General features: G+C 43.4%; 1 protein-coding gene across 5 annotated transcripts in view; it reads left to right on the forward strand.

Moving 5' to 3' along the window:
- cntln (centlein, centrosomal protein) overlaps window positions 1–20,000 on the forward strand; it is a 103,670-nt gene that overhangs the window by 35,395 nt on the left and 48,275 nt on the right. For all 5 annotated transcript variants that reach the window (XR_008396362.1, XM_053679929.1, XM_053679932.1 and 2 more), the window contains exon 13: window positions 1,443–1,564. Coding sequence is in view for 4 of the 5 variants with exons in the window: in XM_053679929.1 (XP_053535904.1) it covers window positions 1,443–1,564 (122 nt within the window). In the remaining variant the exon portion in view is untranslated. The remainder of the gene's footprint in view (window positions 1–1,442; window positions 1,565–20,000) is intronic.

Genomic DNA, 20,000 nt, shown 5'->3' on the forward strand with positions numbered 1-20,000 from the left:
GATCACACGTTTCTAAATTATTTACACGAGCGGTTGCTATAGAAACGAGAACGTATCAGAGCGATGCGTTAATATAAACCCGCGCTACTGTCTGAGCTGCTGTTATAGAGAACTCCTCAACACCTTCTGACCAATCACCATCCAGGATTCAGCAGCGCTGTGGGGGGTGGTTAATTTTAGTTAACAGAAGTGTGTGTGTGTGTGTGTGTGTGTGTGTGTGTGTGTGCGCGCGCTGTGAGGAGAGAGAGTGGTGTCTGAATGTTGAGTTAGGTTCATCGAGACCTAGCTCAGATCATACGTTGAGCATGTTGCCATGGTGTGTGTGTGTGTGTGTGTGTGTGTGTGTGTGTGTGTGTGTGTGTGTATCGATCGTTTCTGAGGACCCTCGGTACTCCATGATGTGGCTAACTCTGTGTCACTCTGACGAGAAACACTCTCCTATCAATCCGGGCCGTTCATTAGAGCTCCACAGTGCTGCTCACGCTCCCTCTCCTTCCTGTCTTGTCTTTTTTTTTTCTTTTCTTTTTTCTTTTCCTTTTTTTCTCTCTTTTTCCGAAGGCTCTGCTGTCCTCTTGTGAATATCTGAGCGGTAAATCCATACTTGTCACACAGGCGGCGGGGCTTGTTCTCTTTGTCCTTGTTAATAATAACAGGGTTCAGGGCGCTGCTTTTCCCGCCTGGCAGGCCTGCCGTGTCATAGCTGCAGTAAACAAGCTCTTTCTCTCCGTCTCTCTCTCGCTCTTTCCCTCTCTCTGTTCTCCGTCTGGGTTCTGGCCGCTCATGCAGAAAGCAGATCTGACTTGCCTCTTCCAGCTCTCGCCCTCGCTCAGGTCAGAATAATAGGGCGCTTCTTGTCAGGAAAATCTATATGTTCACCCCTGAAAAGTCTCTTGTAATCTTTAGTGGGGATTTTTTTTTTCATCCTCTTCAAATAGCTAAGGGTCAATATTTGTAAGCGATTTGGGAAGCGACCCTCATCCCACCCACCCCCCTCCTAAATCTGCCCCCAATCCACCCCACCCCGTGCTTGTCTTCTCCCCCGCTGAGAGGTTTAAGTCGAAGTGAAGAAGTGAAGGAGTCAGCCTCTCCCCATTGGCCGGCCGGTGAAATGTCAGGCTGTAATTATGTCTCAGGTGCCAGGTTGGCGTGGAAACGCTTATCAGTGTCTCTCGCTCTAAAAGTAAAGTGAAGGCGAAAAGAAAGACAAGCGTGAAAGAAGGAGAGAGCACTTTGTGTGTGTTTTTTTTGTTTTGTTTTGTTTTGTTTTTTTATAAAGTTTTTTGTGTTAGAAAGTTAAACTGCAGGTTTAGTGAGCAGAACCTTTTACACACCATTTAAACTGTTAGCATTATTTTTACCAATAAAGGCCTCACTGAGTCATAAGTCAAAATTGAAAAGTATTAAAAAGTGTGTGTGTGTGTGTGTGTGTGTGTGTGTTACAGTCGGCAGAGAACGAGGAGCTAAGGCGAGTTCATGCAAAGCGTCACGATCGTCTGCGTCTGATTCAGACCAACTACAGAGCGGTGAAGGAGCATCTGAGGGAGGTGGAGGACACACAGGGCCAGTGAGTGTAAACACACACAAACACACACACATATACAATATACAAGTTACCCAACACAATACCACCAACAAATAACAATTCTCCATCAAGCACCAACATTAACCAACATCATTATTAAACACATTAATAAACACCAAGAAAACACCCTACTGTACACCTCCATATTCACCAACAAACATAAACATTCACCAACATTCACCATCAACCACACTGTTAAACACCATCATTCACCAACAAACACCATCAACCACACTGTCAAACACCATCATTCACCAACATTCACCATCAACCACACTGTCAAACACCAACATTCACCATCAACCACACTGTCAAACACCATCATTCACCAACAAACACCATCAACCACACTGTCAAACACCATTCACCAACATTCACCATCAACCACACTGTCAAACACCATCATTCACCAACAAACACCATCAACCACACTGTCAAACACCATCATTCACCAACATTCACCATCAACCACACTGTCAAACACCATCATTCACCATCAACCACACTGTCAAACACCATCATTCACCAACATTCACCATCAACCACACTGTTAAACACCATCATTCACCAACAAACACACTGTCAAACACCATCATTCACCAACATTCACCATCAACCACACTGTTAAACACCATCATTCACCAACAAACACCATCAACCACACTGTCAAACACCATCATTCACCAACAAACACCATCAACCACACTGTCAAACACCATCATTCACCAACATTCACCATCAACCACACTGTCAAACACCAACATTCACCAACATTCACCATCAACCACACTGTCAAACACCATCATTCACCATCAACCACACTGTCAAACACCATCATTCACCAACATTCACCATCAACCACACTGTTAAACACCATCATTCACCAACAAACACACTGTCAAACACCATCATTCACCAACATTCACCATCAACCACACTGTTAAACACCATCATTCACCAACAAACACCATCAACCACACTGTCAAACACCATCATTCACCAACAAACACCATCAACCACACTGTCAAACACCATCATTCACCAACATTCACCATCAACCACACTGTCAAACACCAACATTCACCAACAAACACCATCAACCACACTATCAAACACCATCATTCACCAGCAAACACCATCAACCACACTGTCAAACACCAACATTCACCATCAACCACACTGTCAAACACCAACATTCACCAACAAACACCATCAACCACACTGTCAAACACCAACATTCACCATCAACCACACTGTCAAACACCATCAACCACACTGTCAAACACCATCATTCACCAACAAAACACCATCAACCACACTGTCAAACACCAACATTCACCATCATTCACCATCAACCACACTGTCAAACACCATCATTCACCATCAACCACACTGTCAAACACCATCAACCACACTGTCAAACACCATCATTCACCATCAACCACACTGTCAAACACCAACATTCACCAACAAACACCATCAGCCACACTGTCAAACACCATCATTCACCATCAACCACACTGTCAAACACCATCATTCACCAACATTCACCATCAACCACACTATCAAACACCAACATTCACCATCAACCACACTGTCAAACACCAACATTCACCATCAACCACTCTGTCAAACACCATCATTCACCAACAAACACCATCAACCACACTGTCAAACACCATCATTCACCAACAAACACCATCAACCACACTATCAAACACCAACATTCACCATCAACCACACTGTCAAACACCATCATTCACCAACAAACACCATCAACCACACTGTCAAACACCATCATTCACCAACATTCACCATCAACCACACTGTCAAACACCATCATTCACCATCAACCACACTGTCAAACACCATCATTCACCAACAAACACCATCAACCACACTGTCAAACACCAACATTCACCATCAACCACACTGTCAAACACCATCATTCACCAACAAACACCATCAACCACACTATCAAACACCAACATTCACCATCAACCACACTGTCAAACACCATCATTCACCAACAACACCATCAACCACACTGTCAAACACCATCATTCACCAACATTCACCATCAACCACACTGTCAAACACCATCATTCACCAACAAACACCATCAACCACACTGTCAAACACCATCATTCACCAACATTCACCATCAACCACACTGTCAAACACCATCATTCACCATCAACCACACTGTCAAACACCATCATTCACCAACAAACACCATCAACCACACTGTCAAACACCATCATTCACCATCAACCACACTGTCAAACACCATCATTCACCAACATTCACCATCAACCACACTATCAAACACCATCATTCACCAACAAACACCATCAACCACACTATCAAACACCAACATTCACCATCAACCACACTGTCAAACACCATCATTCACCAACAAACACCATCAACCACACTGTCAAACACCATCATTCACCAACATTCACCATCAACCACACTGTCAAACACCATCATTCACCAACAAACACCATCAACCACACTAACAAACACCAACATTCACCATCAACCACACTGTCAAACACCATCATTCACCAACAAACACCATCAACCACACTGTCAAACACCAACATTCACCATCAACCACACTGTCAAACACCATCAACCACACTGTCAAACACCATCATTCACCATCAACCACACTGTCAAACACCAACGTTCACCAACAAACACCATCAGCCACACTGTCAAACACCATCATTCACCATCAACCACACTGTCAAACACCATCATTCACCAACATTCACCATCAACCACACTGTCAAACACCATCATTCACCAACAAACACCATCAACCACACTATCAAACACCAACATTCACCATCAACCACACTGTCAAACACCATCATTCACCAACAAACACCATCAACCACACTGTCAAACACCATCATTCACCAACATTCACCATCAACCACACTGTCAAACACCATCATTCACCATCAACCACACTGTCAAACACCATCATTCACCAACAAACACCATCAACCACACTGTCAAACACCAACATTCACCATCAACCACACTGTCAAACACCATCATTCACCATCAACCACACTGTCAAACACCATCATTCACCATCAACCACACTGTCAAACCACACTGTCAAACACCATCATTCACCATCAACCACACTGTCAAACACCATCATTCACCAACATTCACCATCAACCACACTATCAAACACCAACATTCACCATCAACCACACTGTCAAACACCATCATTCACCATCAACCACACTGTCAAACACCATCATTCACCATCAACCACACTGTCAAACACCATCATTCACCATCATTCACCATCAACCACACTGTCAAACACCATCATTCACCATCAACCACACTGTCAAACACCATCATTCACCATCAACCACACTGTCAAACACCATCATTCACCATCAACCACACTGTCAAACACCATCATTCACCAACATTCACCATCAACCACACTGTCAAACACCATCATTCACCATCAACCACACTGTCAAACACCATCATTCACCAACAAACACCATCAACCACACTATCAAACACCATCATTCACCAGCAAACACCATCAACCACACTGTCAAACACCATCATTCACCAACATACACTATCAAACACCATCATTCACCAACAAACACCATCAACCACACTATCAAACACCATCATTCACCAGCAAACACCATCAACCACACTGTCAAACACCATCATTCACCAACATACACTATCAAACACCATCATTCACCAACAAACACCATCAACCACACTATCAAACACCATCATTCACCATCAACCACACTGTCAAACACCATCATTCACCATCAACCACACTGTCAAACACCATCATTCACCAACATTCACCATCAACCACACTGTCAAACACCATCATTCACCATCAACCACACTGTCAGACACCATTCACCAACATTCACCATCAACCACACTGTCAAACACCATCATTCACCAACATTCACCATCAACCACACTGTCAAACACCATTCACCAACATTCACCATCAACCACACTGTCAAACACCATCATTCACCAAGAAACACCATCAACCACACTGTCAAACACCATCATTCACCAACAAACACCATCAACCACACTGTCAAACACCGTCATTCACCAACAAACACCATCAACCACACTGTCAAACACCATCATTCACCAACATTCACCATCAACCACACTGTCAAACACCAACATTCACCATCAACCACACTGTCAAACACCAACATTCACCATCAACCACACTGTCAAACACCATCATTCACCAACAAACACCATCAACCACACTGTCAAACACTATCATTCACCATCAACCACACTGTCAAACACCATCATTCACCAACATTCACCATCAACCACACTATCAAACACCATCATTCACCATCAACCACACTGTCAAACACCAGCAACCACATTATCGAACACCAACATTCACCAACATACACCATCAACCACACTGTCAAACACCATCATTCACCAACATTCACCATCAACCACACTGTCAAACACCATCATTCACCAACATTCACCATCAACCACACTGTCAAACACCATCATTCACCAACATTCACCATCAACCACACTGTCAAACACCATCATTCACCAACAAACACCATCAACCACACTATCAAACACCAACATTCACCATCAACCACACTGTCAAACACCATCATTCACCAACAAACACCATCAACCACTCTGTCAAACACCATCATTCACCAACAAACACCATCAACCACACTGTCAAACACCAACATTCACCATCAACCACACTGTCAAACACCAACATTCACCATCAACCACACTGTCAAACACCATCATTCACCAACAAACACCATCAACCACACTGTCAAACACTATCATTCACCAACATTCACCATCAACCACACTGTCAAACACCAGCAACCACATTATCGAACACCAACATTCACCAACATACACCATCAACCACACTGTCAAACACCATCATTCACCAACATTCACCATCAACCACACTGTCAAACACCATCATTCACCAACATTCACCATCAACCACACTGTCAAACACCATCATTCACCAACATTCACCATCAACCACACTGTCAAACACCATCATTCACCAACAAACACCATCAACCACACTATCAAACACCAACATTCACCATCAACCACACTGTCAAACACCATCATTCACCAACAAACACCATCAACCACTCTGTCAAACACCATCATTCACCAACAAACACCATCAACCACACTGTCAAACACCAACATTCACCATCAACCACACTGTCAAACACCATCAACCACACTGTCAAACACCATCATTCACCATCAACCACACTGTCAAACACCAACATTCACCAACAAACACCATCAGCCACACTGTCAAACACCATCATTCACCATCAACCACACTGTCAAACACCATCATTCACCAACATTCACCATCAACCACACTGTCAAACACCATCATTCACCAACAAACACCATCAACCACACTGTCAAACACCATCATTCACCAACAAACACCATCAACCACACTGTCAAACACCATCATTCACCAACATTCACCATCAACCACACTGTCAAACACCATCAACCACACTGTCAAACACCATCATTCACCAACATTCACCATCAACCACACTGTCAAACACCAACATTCACCAACAAACACCATCAACCACACTATCAAACACCATCATTCACCAGCAAACACCATCAACCACACTGTCAAACACCAACATTCACCAACATTCACCATCAACCACACTGTCAAACACCAACATTCACCAACAAACACCATCAACCACACTGTCAAACACCAACATTCACCATCAACCACACTGTCAAACACCATCAACCACACTGTCAAACACCATCATTCACCAACAAAACACCATCAACCACACTATCAAACACCAACATTCACCATCAACCACACTGTCAAACACCATCATTCACCAACAAACACCATCAACCACACTATCAAACACCAACATTCACCATCAACCACACTGTCAAACACCAACATTCACCAACATTCACCATCAACCACACTGTCAAACACCATCATTCACCATCAACCACACTGTCAAACACCATCAACCACACTGTCAAACACCATCATTCACCATCAACCACACTGTCAAACACCAACATTCACCAACAAACACCATCAGCCACACTGTCAAACACCATCATTCACCATCAACCACACTGTCAAACACCATCATTCACCAACATTCACCATCAACCACACTGTTAAACACCATCATTCACCAACAAACACCATCAACCACACTGTCAAACACCATCATTCACCAACAAACACCATCAACCACACTGTCAAACACCAACATTCACCAACATTCACCATCAACCACACTGTCAAACACCAACATTCACCAACAAACACCATCAACCACACTGTCAAACACCAACATTCACCATCAACCACACTGTCAAACACCATCAACCACACTGTCAAACACCATCATTCACCAACAAAACACCATCAACCACACTGTCAAACACCAACATTCACCATCATTCACCATCAACCACACTGTCAAACACCATCATTCACCATCAACCACACTGTCAAACACCATCAACCACACTGTCAAACACCATCATTCACCATCAACCACACTGTCAAACACCAACATTCACCAACAAACACCATCAGCCACACTGTCAAACACCATCATTCACCATCAACCACACTGTCAAACACCATCATTCACCAACATTCACCATCAACCACACTATCAAACACCAACATTCACCATCAACCACACTGTCAAACACCAACATTCACCATCAACCACTCTGTCAAACACCATCATTCACCAACAAACACCATCAACCACACTGTCAAACACCATCATTCACCAACAAACACCATCAACCACACTATCAAACACCAACATTCACCATCAACCACACTGTCAAACACCATCATTCACCAACAAACACCATCAACCACACTGTCAAACACCATCATTCACCAACATTCACCATCAACCACACTGTCAAACACCATCATTCACCATCAACCACACTGTCAAACACCATCATTCACCAACAAACACCATCAACCACACTGTCAAACACCAACATTCACCATCAACCACACTGTCAAACACCATCATTCACCAACAAACACCATCAACCACACTATCAAACACCAACATTCACCATCAACCACACTGTCAAACACCATCATTCACCAACAAACACCATCAACCACACTGTCAAACACCATCATTCACCAACATTCACCATCAACCACACTGTCAAACACCATCATTCACCAACAAACACCATCAACCACACTGTCAAACACCATCATTCACCAACATTCACCATCAACCACACTGTCAAACACCATCATTCACCATCAACCACACTGTCAAACACCATCATTCACCAACAAACACCATCAACCACACTGTCAAACACCATCATTCACCATCAACCACACTGTCAAACACCATCATTCACCAACATTCACCATCAACCACACTATCAAACACCATCATTCACCAACAAACACCATCAACCACACTATCAAACACCAACATTCACCATCAACCACACTGTCAAACACCATCATTCACCAACAAACACCATCAACCACACTGTCAAACACCATCATTCACCAACATTCACCATCAACCACACTGTCAAACACCATCATTCACCAACAAACACCATCAACCACACTAACAAACACCAACATTCACCATCAACCACACTGTCAAACACCATCATTCACCAACAAACACCATCAACCACACTGTCAAACACCAACATTCACCATCAACCACACTGTCAAACACCATCAACCACACTGTCAAACACCATCATTCACCATCAACCACACTGTCAAACACCAACGTTCACCAACAAACACCATCAGCCACACTGTCAAACACCATCATTCACCATCAACCACACTGTCAAACACCATCATTCACCAACATTCACCATCAACCACACTGTCAAACACCATCATTCACCAACAAACACCATCAACCACACTATCAAACACCAACATTCACCATCAACCACACTGTCAAACACCATCATTCACCAACAAACACCATCAACCACACTGTCAAACACCATCATTCACCAACATTCACCATCAACCACACTGTCAAACACCATCATTCACCATCAACCACACTGTCAAACACCATCATTCACCAACAAACACCATCAACCACACTGTCAAACACCAACATTCACCATCAACCACACTGTCAAACACCATCATTCACCATCAACCACACTGTCAAACACCATCATTCACCATCAACCACACTGTCAAACCACACTGTCAAACACCATCATTCACCATCAACCACACTGTCAAACACCATCATTCACCAACATTCACCATCAACCACACTATCAAACACCAACATTCACCATCAACCACACTGTCAAACACCATCATTCACCATCAACCACACTGTCAAACACCATCATTCACCATCAACCACACTGTCAAACACCATCATTCACCATCATTCACCATCAACCACACTGTCAAACACCATCATTCACCATCAACCACACTGTCAAACACCATCATTCACCATCAACCACACTGTCAAACACCATCATTCACCATCAACCACACTGTCAAACACCATCATTCACCAACATTCACCATCAACCACACTGTCAAACACCATCATTCACCATCAACCACACTGTCAAACACCATCATTCACCAACAAACACCATCAACCACACTATCAAACACCATCATTCACCAGCAAACACCATCAACCACACTGTCAAACACCATCATTCACCAACATACACTATCAAACACCATCATTCACCAACAAACACCATCAACCACACTATCAAACACCATCATTCACCAGCAAACACCATCAACCACACTGTCAAACACCATCATTCACCAACATACACTATCAAACACCATCATTCACCAACAAACACCATCAACCACACTATCAAACACCATCATTCACCATCAACCACACTGTCAAACACCATCATTCACCATCAACCACACTGTCAAACACCATCATTCACCAACATTCACCATCAACCACACTGTCAAACACCATCATTCACCATCAACCACACTGTCAGACACCATTCACCAACATTCACCATCAACCACACTGTCAAACACCATCATTCACCAACATTCACCATCAACCACACTGTCAAACACCATTCACCAACATTCACCATCAACCACACTGTCAAACACCATCATTCACCAACAAACACCATCAACCACACTGTCAAACACCATCATTCACCAACAAACACCATCAACCACACTGTCAAACACCGTCATTCACCAACAAACACCATCAACCACACTGTCAAACACCATCATTCACCAACATTCACCATCAACCACACTGTCAAACACCAACATTCACCATCAACCACACTGTCAAACACCAACATTCACCATCAACCACACTGTCAAACACCATCATTCACCAACAAACACCATCAACCACACTGTCAAACACTATCATTCACCAACATTCACCATCAACCACACTGTCAAACACCAGCAACCACATTATCGAACACCAACATTCACCAACATACACCATCAACCACACTGTCAAACACCATCATTCACCAACATTCACCATCAACCACACTGTCAAACACCATCATTCACCAACATTCACCATCAACCACACTGTCAAACACCATCATTCACCAACAAACACCATCAACCACACTATCAAACACCAACATTCACCATCAACCACACTGTCAAACACCATCATTCACCAACAAACACCATCAACCACTCTGTCAAACACCATCATTCACCAACAAACACCATCAACCACACTGTCAAACACCAACATTCACCATCAACCACACTGTCAAACACCATCAACCACACTGTCAAACACCATCATTCACCATCAACCACACTGTCAAACACCAACATTCACCAACAAACACCATCAGCCACACTGTCAAACACCATCATTCACCATCAACCACACTGTCAAACACCATCATTCACCAACAAACACCATCAACCACACTGTCAAACACCATCATTCACCAACAAACACCATCAACCACACTGTCAAACACCATCATTCACCAACATTCACCATCAACCACACTGTCAAACACCATCAACCACACTGTCAAACACCATCATTCACCAACATTCACCATCAACCACACTGTCAAACACCAACATTCACCAACAAACACCATCAACCACACTATCAAACACCATCATTCACCAGCAAACACCATCAACCACACTGTCAAACACCAACATTCACCAACATTCACCATCAACCACACTGTCAAACACCAACATTCACCAACAAACACCATCAACCACACTGTCAAACACCAACATTCACCATCAACCACACTGTCAAACACCATCAACCACACTGTCAAACACCATCATTCACCAACAAAACACCATCAACCACACTATCAAACACCAACATTCACCATCAACCACACTGTCAAACACCATCATTCACCAACAAACACCATCAACCACACTATCAAACACCAACATTCACCATCAACCACACTGTCAAACACCAACATTCACCAACATTCACCATCAACCACACTGTCAAACACCATCATTCACCATCAACCACACTGTCAAACACCATCAACCACACTGTCAAACACCATCATTCACCATCAACCACACTGTCAAACACCAACATTCACCAACAAACACCATCAGCCACACTGTCAAACACCATCATTCACCATCAACCACACTGTCAAACACCATCATTCACCAACATTCACCATCAACCACACTATCAAACACCAACATTCACCATCAACCACACTGTCAAACACCAACATTCACCATCAACCACTCTGTCAAACACCATCATTCACCAACAAACACCATCAACCACACTGTCAAACACCATCATTCACCATCAACCACACTGTCAAACACCATCATTCACCAACAAACACCATCAACCACACTATCAAACACCAACATTCACCATCAACCACACTGTCAAACACCATCATTCACCAACAAACACCATCAACCACACTGTCAAACACCATCATTCACCAACATTCACCATCAACCACACTGTCAAACACCATCATTCACCATCAACCACACTGTCAAACACCATCATTCACCAACAAACACCATCAACCACACTGTCAAACACCAACATTCACCATCAACCACACTGTCAAACACCATCATTCACCAACAAACACCATCAACCACACTATCAAACACCAACATTCACCATCAACCACACTGTCAAACACCATCATTCACCAACAAACACCATCAACCACACTGTCAAACACCATCATTCACCAACATTCACCATCAACCACACTGTCAAACACCATCATTCACCAACAAACACCATCAACCACACTGTCAAACACCATCATTCACCAACATTCACCATCAACCACACTGTCAAACACCATCATTCACCATCAACCACACTGTCAAACACCATCATTCACCAACAAACACCATCAACCACACTGTCAAACACCATCATTCACCATCAACCACACTGTCAAACACCATCATTCACCAACATTCACCATCAACCACACTATCAAACACCATCATTCACCAACAAACACCATCAACCACACTATCAAACACCAACATTCACCATCAACCACACTGTCAAACACCATCATTCACCAACAAACACCATCAACCACACTGTCAAACACCATCATTCACCAACATTCACCATCAACCACACTGTCAAACACCATCATTCACCAACAAACACCATCAACCACACTAACAAACACCAACATTCACCATCAACCACACTGTCAAACACCATCATTCACCAACAAACACCATCAACCACACTGTCAAACACCATCATTCACCAACAAACACCATCAACCACACTGTCAAACACCAACATTCACCATCAACCACACTGTCAAACACCATCAACCACACTGTCAAACACCATCATTCACCATCAACCACACTGTCAAACACCAACGTTCACCAACAAACACCATCAGCCACACTGTCAAACACCATCATTCACCATCAACCACACTGTCAAACACCATCATTCACCAACATTCACCATCAACCACACTGTCAAACACCATCATTCACCAACAAACACCATCAACCACACTATCAAACACCAACATTCACCATCAACCACACTGTCAAACACCATCATTCACCAACAAACACCATCAACCACACTGTCAAACACCATCATTCACCAACATTCACCATCAACCACACTGTCAAACACCATCATTCACCATCAACCACACTGTCAAACACCATCATTCACCAACAAACACCATCAACCACACTGTCAAACACCAACATTCACCATCAACCACACTGTCAAACACCATCATTCACCATCAACCACACTGTCAAACACCATCATTCACCATCAACCACACTGTCAAACCACACTGTCAAACACCATCATTCACCATCAACCACACTGTCAAACACCATCATTCACCAACATTCACCATCAACCACACTATCAAACACCAACATTCACCATCAACCACACTGTCAAACACCATCATTCACCATCAACCACACTGTCAAACACCATCATTCACCATCAACCACACTGTCAAACACCATCATTCACCATCATTCACCATCAACCACACTGTCAAACACCATCATTCACCATCAACCACACTGTCAAACACCATCATTCACCATCAACCACACTGTCAAACACCATCATTCACCATCAACCACACTGTCAAACACCATCATTCACCAACATTCACCATCAACCACACTGTCAAACACCATCATTCACCATCAACCACACTGTCAAACACCATCATTCACCAACAAACACCATCAACCACACTATCAAACACCATCATTCACCAGCAAACACCATCAACCACACTGTCAAACACCATCATTCACCAACATACACTATCAAACACCATCATTCACCAACAAACACCATCAACCACACTATCAAACACCATCATTCACCAGCAAACACCATCAACCACACTGTCAAACACCATCATTCACCAACATACACTATCAAACACCATCATTCACCAACAAACACCATCAACCACACTATCAAACACCATCATTCACCATCAACCACACTGTCAAACACCATCATTCACCATCAACCACACTGTCAAACACCATCATTCACCAACATTCACCATCAACCACACTGTCAAACACCATCATTCACCATCAACCACACTGTCAGACACCATTCACCAACATTCACCATCAACCACACTGTCAAACACCATCATTCACCAACATTCACCATCAACCACACTGTCAAACACCATTCACCAACATTCACCATCAACCACACTGTCAAACACCATCATTCACCAACAAACACCATCAACCACACTGTCAAACACCATCATTCACCAACAAACACCATCAACCACACTGTCAAACACCGTCATTCACCAACAAACACCATCAACCACACTGTCAAACACCATCATTCACCAACATTCACCATCAACCACACTGTCAAACACCAACATTCACCATCAACCACACTGTCAAACACCAACATTCACCATCAACCACACTGTCAAACACCATCATTCACCAACAAACACCATCAACCACACTGTCAAACACTATCATTCACCAACATTCACCATCAACCACACTGTCAAACACCAGCAACCACATTATCGAACACCAACATTCACCAACATACACCATCAACCACACTGTCAAACACCATCATTCACCAACATTCACCATCAACCACACTGTCAAACACCATCATTCACCAACATTCACCATCAACCACACTGTCAAACACCATCATTCACCAACAAACACCATCAACCACACTATCAAACACCAACATTCACCATCAACCACACTGTCAAACACCATCATTCACCAACAAACACCATCAACCACTCTGTCAAACACCATCATTCACCAACAAACACCATCAACCACACTGTCAAACACCAACATTCACCATCAACCACACTGTCAAACACCATCAACCACACTGTCAAACACCATCATTCACCATCAACCACACTGTCAAACACCAACGTTCACCAACAAACACCATCAGCCACACTGTCAAACACCATCATTCACCATCAACCACACTGTCAAACACCATCATTCACCAACATTCACCATCAACCACACTGTCAAACACCATCATTCACCAACAAACACCATCAACCACACTATCAAACACCAACATTCACCATCAACCACACTGTCAAACACCATCATTCACCAACAAACACCATCAACCACACTGTCAAACACCATCATTCACCAACATACACTATCAAACACCATCATTCACCAACAAACACCATCAACCACACTATCAAACACCATCATTCACCAGCAAACACCATCAACCACACTGTCAAACACCATCATTCACCAACATACACTATCAAACACCATCATTCACCAACAAACACCATCAACCACACTATCAAACACCATCATTCACCATCAACCACACTGTCAAACACCATCATTCACCATCAACCACACTGTCAAACACCATCATTCACCAACATTCACCATCAACCACACTGTCAAACACCATCATTCACCATCAACCACACTGTCAGACACCATTCACCAACATTCACCATCAACCACACTGTCAAACACCATCATTCACCAACATTCACCATCAACCACACTGTCAAACACCATTCACCAACATTCACCATCAACCACACTGTCAAACACCATCATTCACCAAGAAACACCATCAACCACACTGTCAAACACCATCATTCACCAACAAACACCATCAACCACACTGTCAAACACCGTCATTCACCAACAAACACCATCAACCACACTGTCAAACACCATCATTCACCAACATTCACCATCAACCACACTGTCAAACACCAACATTCACCATCAACCACACTGTCAAACACCAACATTCACCATCAACCACACTGTCAAACACCATCATTCACCAACATTCACCATCAACCACACTGTCAAACACCAGCAACCACATTATCGAACACCAACATTCACCAACATACACCATCAACCACACTGTCAAACACCAAAATTTATCAACAAACACCATCAGACACCGTGTCAAACACCATCAGACACGCTGTCAAACACCAACATTCATCAACAACCACCATCAGACACGCTGTCAAACACCATCAGACACGCTGTCAAACACCATCAGACATGCTGTCAAACACCAAAATTAATCAACAACCACCATCAGACACTGTGTCAAACACCATCAGACACGCTGTCAAACACCAACGTTCATCAACAACCACCATCAGACATGCTGTCAAACACCATCAGACATGCTGTCAAACACCCACATTCACCAACAAACACCATCAGACATGCTGTCAAACACCATCAGACACGCTGTCAAACACCAACATTCACCATCAGACACGCTGTCAAACACCATCAGACACGCTGTCAAACACCAACATTCACCATCAGACACGCTGTCAAACACCATCAGACACGCTGTCAAACACCAACATTCACCATCAGACACGCTGTCAAACACCATCAGACACACTGTCAAACACCATCAGACACGCTGTCAAACACCAACATTCACCATCAGACACGCTGTCAAACACCATCAGACACCAACAAACACCATCAACCACACTGTCAAACACCATCATTCACCATCAGACACGCTGTCAAACACCATCAGACACGCTGTCAAACACCAACATTCACCATCAGACACGCTGTCAAACACCATCAGACACACTGTCAAACACCAACATTCACCAACAAACACCATCAACCACACTGTCAAACACCATCAGACACACTGTCAAACACCAACATTCACCATCAGACACGCTGTCAAACACCATCAGACACTGTCAAACACCAACATTCACCATCAGACACGCTGTCAAACACCATCAGACACCAACACACACCATCAACCACACTGTCAAACACCATCATTCACCAACATTCACCATCAACCACACTGTCAAACACCAACATTCACCAACATTCACCATCAACCACACTGTCAAACACCATCATTCACCAACATTCACCATCAACCACACTGTCAAACACCATCATTCACCAACATTCACCATCAACCACACTGTCAAACACCGTCATTCACCAACAAACACCATCAACCACACTGTCAAACACCAAAATTTATCAACAAACACCATCAGACAAAGTGTCAAACACCATCAGACACGCTGTCAAACACCAACATTCACCATCAGACACACTGTCAAACATCAACATTCAACATCAGACACGCTGTCAAACACCATCAGACACGCTGTCAAACACCAACATTCACCATCAGACACGCTGTCAAACACCATCAGACACCAACAAACACCATCAACCACACTGTCAAACACCATCATTCACCATCAGACACGCTGTCAAACACCAACATTCACCATCAGACACGCTGTCAATCACCATCAGAGACCATCATCGAACACATTAATAAACACGTCTCTTCCCTATCCGTGTCACTTCCTGTGTGAGCGATGTGAAGCAGTGTGGTGACAGAGTGGGGTGAGGATTAGAGTTTGTAGTGAAAGCTCCGTGCTGCAGTGAACTGAAGCTGAGCAGCAGAGTAATGTCTTTAGGGCTCTTTTTTCACTCTCTCTCTGTCTCTCTCTCTCTCACTGTCTCTTTCTCTTTGTCTCTCTCTCTCTCTCTCTCTCTCTCTCTCTCTCTCTCTCTCTCTCTCTCTCTCTCTGTGTGCTTTCTTGGAGGTGTTTAAGCGGAGTTAATAGGACCGTGTGTTGAGTTTCCACGCGGGATGTGAGTGTTGACCTCGTCGACTCAACTCTCTCCGGGTTAATTAAAGAAAACAGCCAGGCAACATGAACCCGTGTGAAAGGAGTGTGAATTTATCCACGTGTGTGTGTGAGAGAGAGGGAGAGAGAGAGAGAGAGAGTGATTGCATTACACTGGCAAAAGAAAGCAAGAGATGGAGCTAATACGACAGAAGTGCTGTGTTTTATAATTATAGATCATTAAAAAGCTCGATGATTAGCGACGCATCAACACCAGTAGCAGTATTCGTTTAGTTTATTTAAATATGGAGAGATCTGAACAGTGTAATACTGATATCCTGATTAACTGCCACAGTACACGTTGACATCTGTTTTTATAAATAGTTAATCATTGATTATTTTAAATGAATGGAAAACACTAATCACTTCAGCAGTGTGTGTTATTTTGAATGTTTATTGTGAAGGCAGAAGGCAGAAGTTTGAAGGGAACGCAGATCTGCGCTGGTCACCGTGGAGCGGTTTATAGAGGAAACTGGAGTGTGTATGGTAATGACACACAGACTGATGTGTATATCAGGAAACGTGTAACATCATGACTCCAGCGTAAGAACACACGTGTTATAGACGCAGTTTAACTACAGCATCTGAACAGGAATATATTCCCATGGAGATCTCTGTCTGGCTTTAGACACAAAACACGGCGTTACTGCGTCTCACTGAAACCACAGCACACGTTTAAACTTACACGTGAAGTGCGTTTGTGGTTCTGAGTAAAGAACAGTCATAACCTTATAAAGCTTCTAAACCCAAACGTTCTTTTCTTTGTGTCGTGAAGAACAGGATGTTCGGGACTAGGAGCAAAACCATACCAGACCCGCACACGGTCAACGTTTCTACAGGTTCTTTATAAAGACACAATCAAAAGCAGACACAAAAGGGCTCGTTACCAACATAAACATGACTTCTGTGTGTGTGTGTGTGTGTGTGTGTGTGTGTGTGTGTGTGTGTGCGCGCACGGTAAACATTGTGGGGTTTTTTCGTGTTTTTGTGAGAATTTGCTCATTACTTTATTGAAACTCGGAACAGTTTGGTTATTTGAATGTCGTGTTGAAGTTTGCGCGTTTCTGTAACATCTCCAGGCAATTCAAAGTGCTTTACAAATGAAACGCGGAAAATAAAGGAATATGAAGACGATAAAATCAAGTCAGATTGGTGAAAATGTGCCGCGGAGGTTATAGTACTGACACAGTGCGGAGTCCTAGCAGCTTGTGTTCTGATCTAGATTTAACGATGGCTGTCTTTACGGAGCTTTTAAATGTTTCTAATCGTTCAGAAATGTGTACAGAAGAGAGAGAGCTCTGTTTTTATGGTTTACTGAAGAACTTTTTCAGTGATCAGCGCAGGAGTATGTTTGTAGACCGTTTTATCCGCGATCTCGTCAGTCCTGCAGTGCTGGAACGTCGGCGGTTCTCTCCGCAGCGGCGCGGTTGTGGGTTTTTTCGAGGAGGTTTGCGGGCGTGTGGCTGTTGCGAGCAGCTCG

The sequence above is a fragment of the Ictalurus punctatus genome, chromosome 3, assembly GCF_001660625.3.
Source record: "Ictalurus punctatus breed USDA103 chromosome 3, Coco_2.0, whole genome shotgun sequence".
NCBI classification, from domain to species: domain Eukaryota; kingdom Metazoa; phylum Chordata; class Actinopteri; order Siluriformes; family Ictaluridae; genus Ictalurus; species Ictalurus punctatus.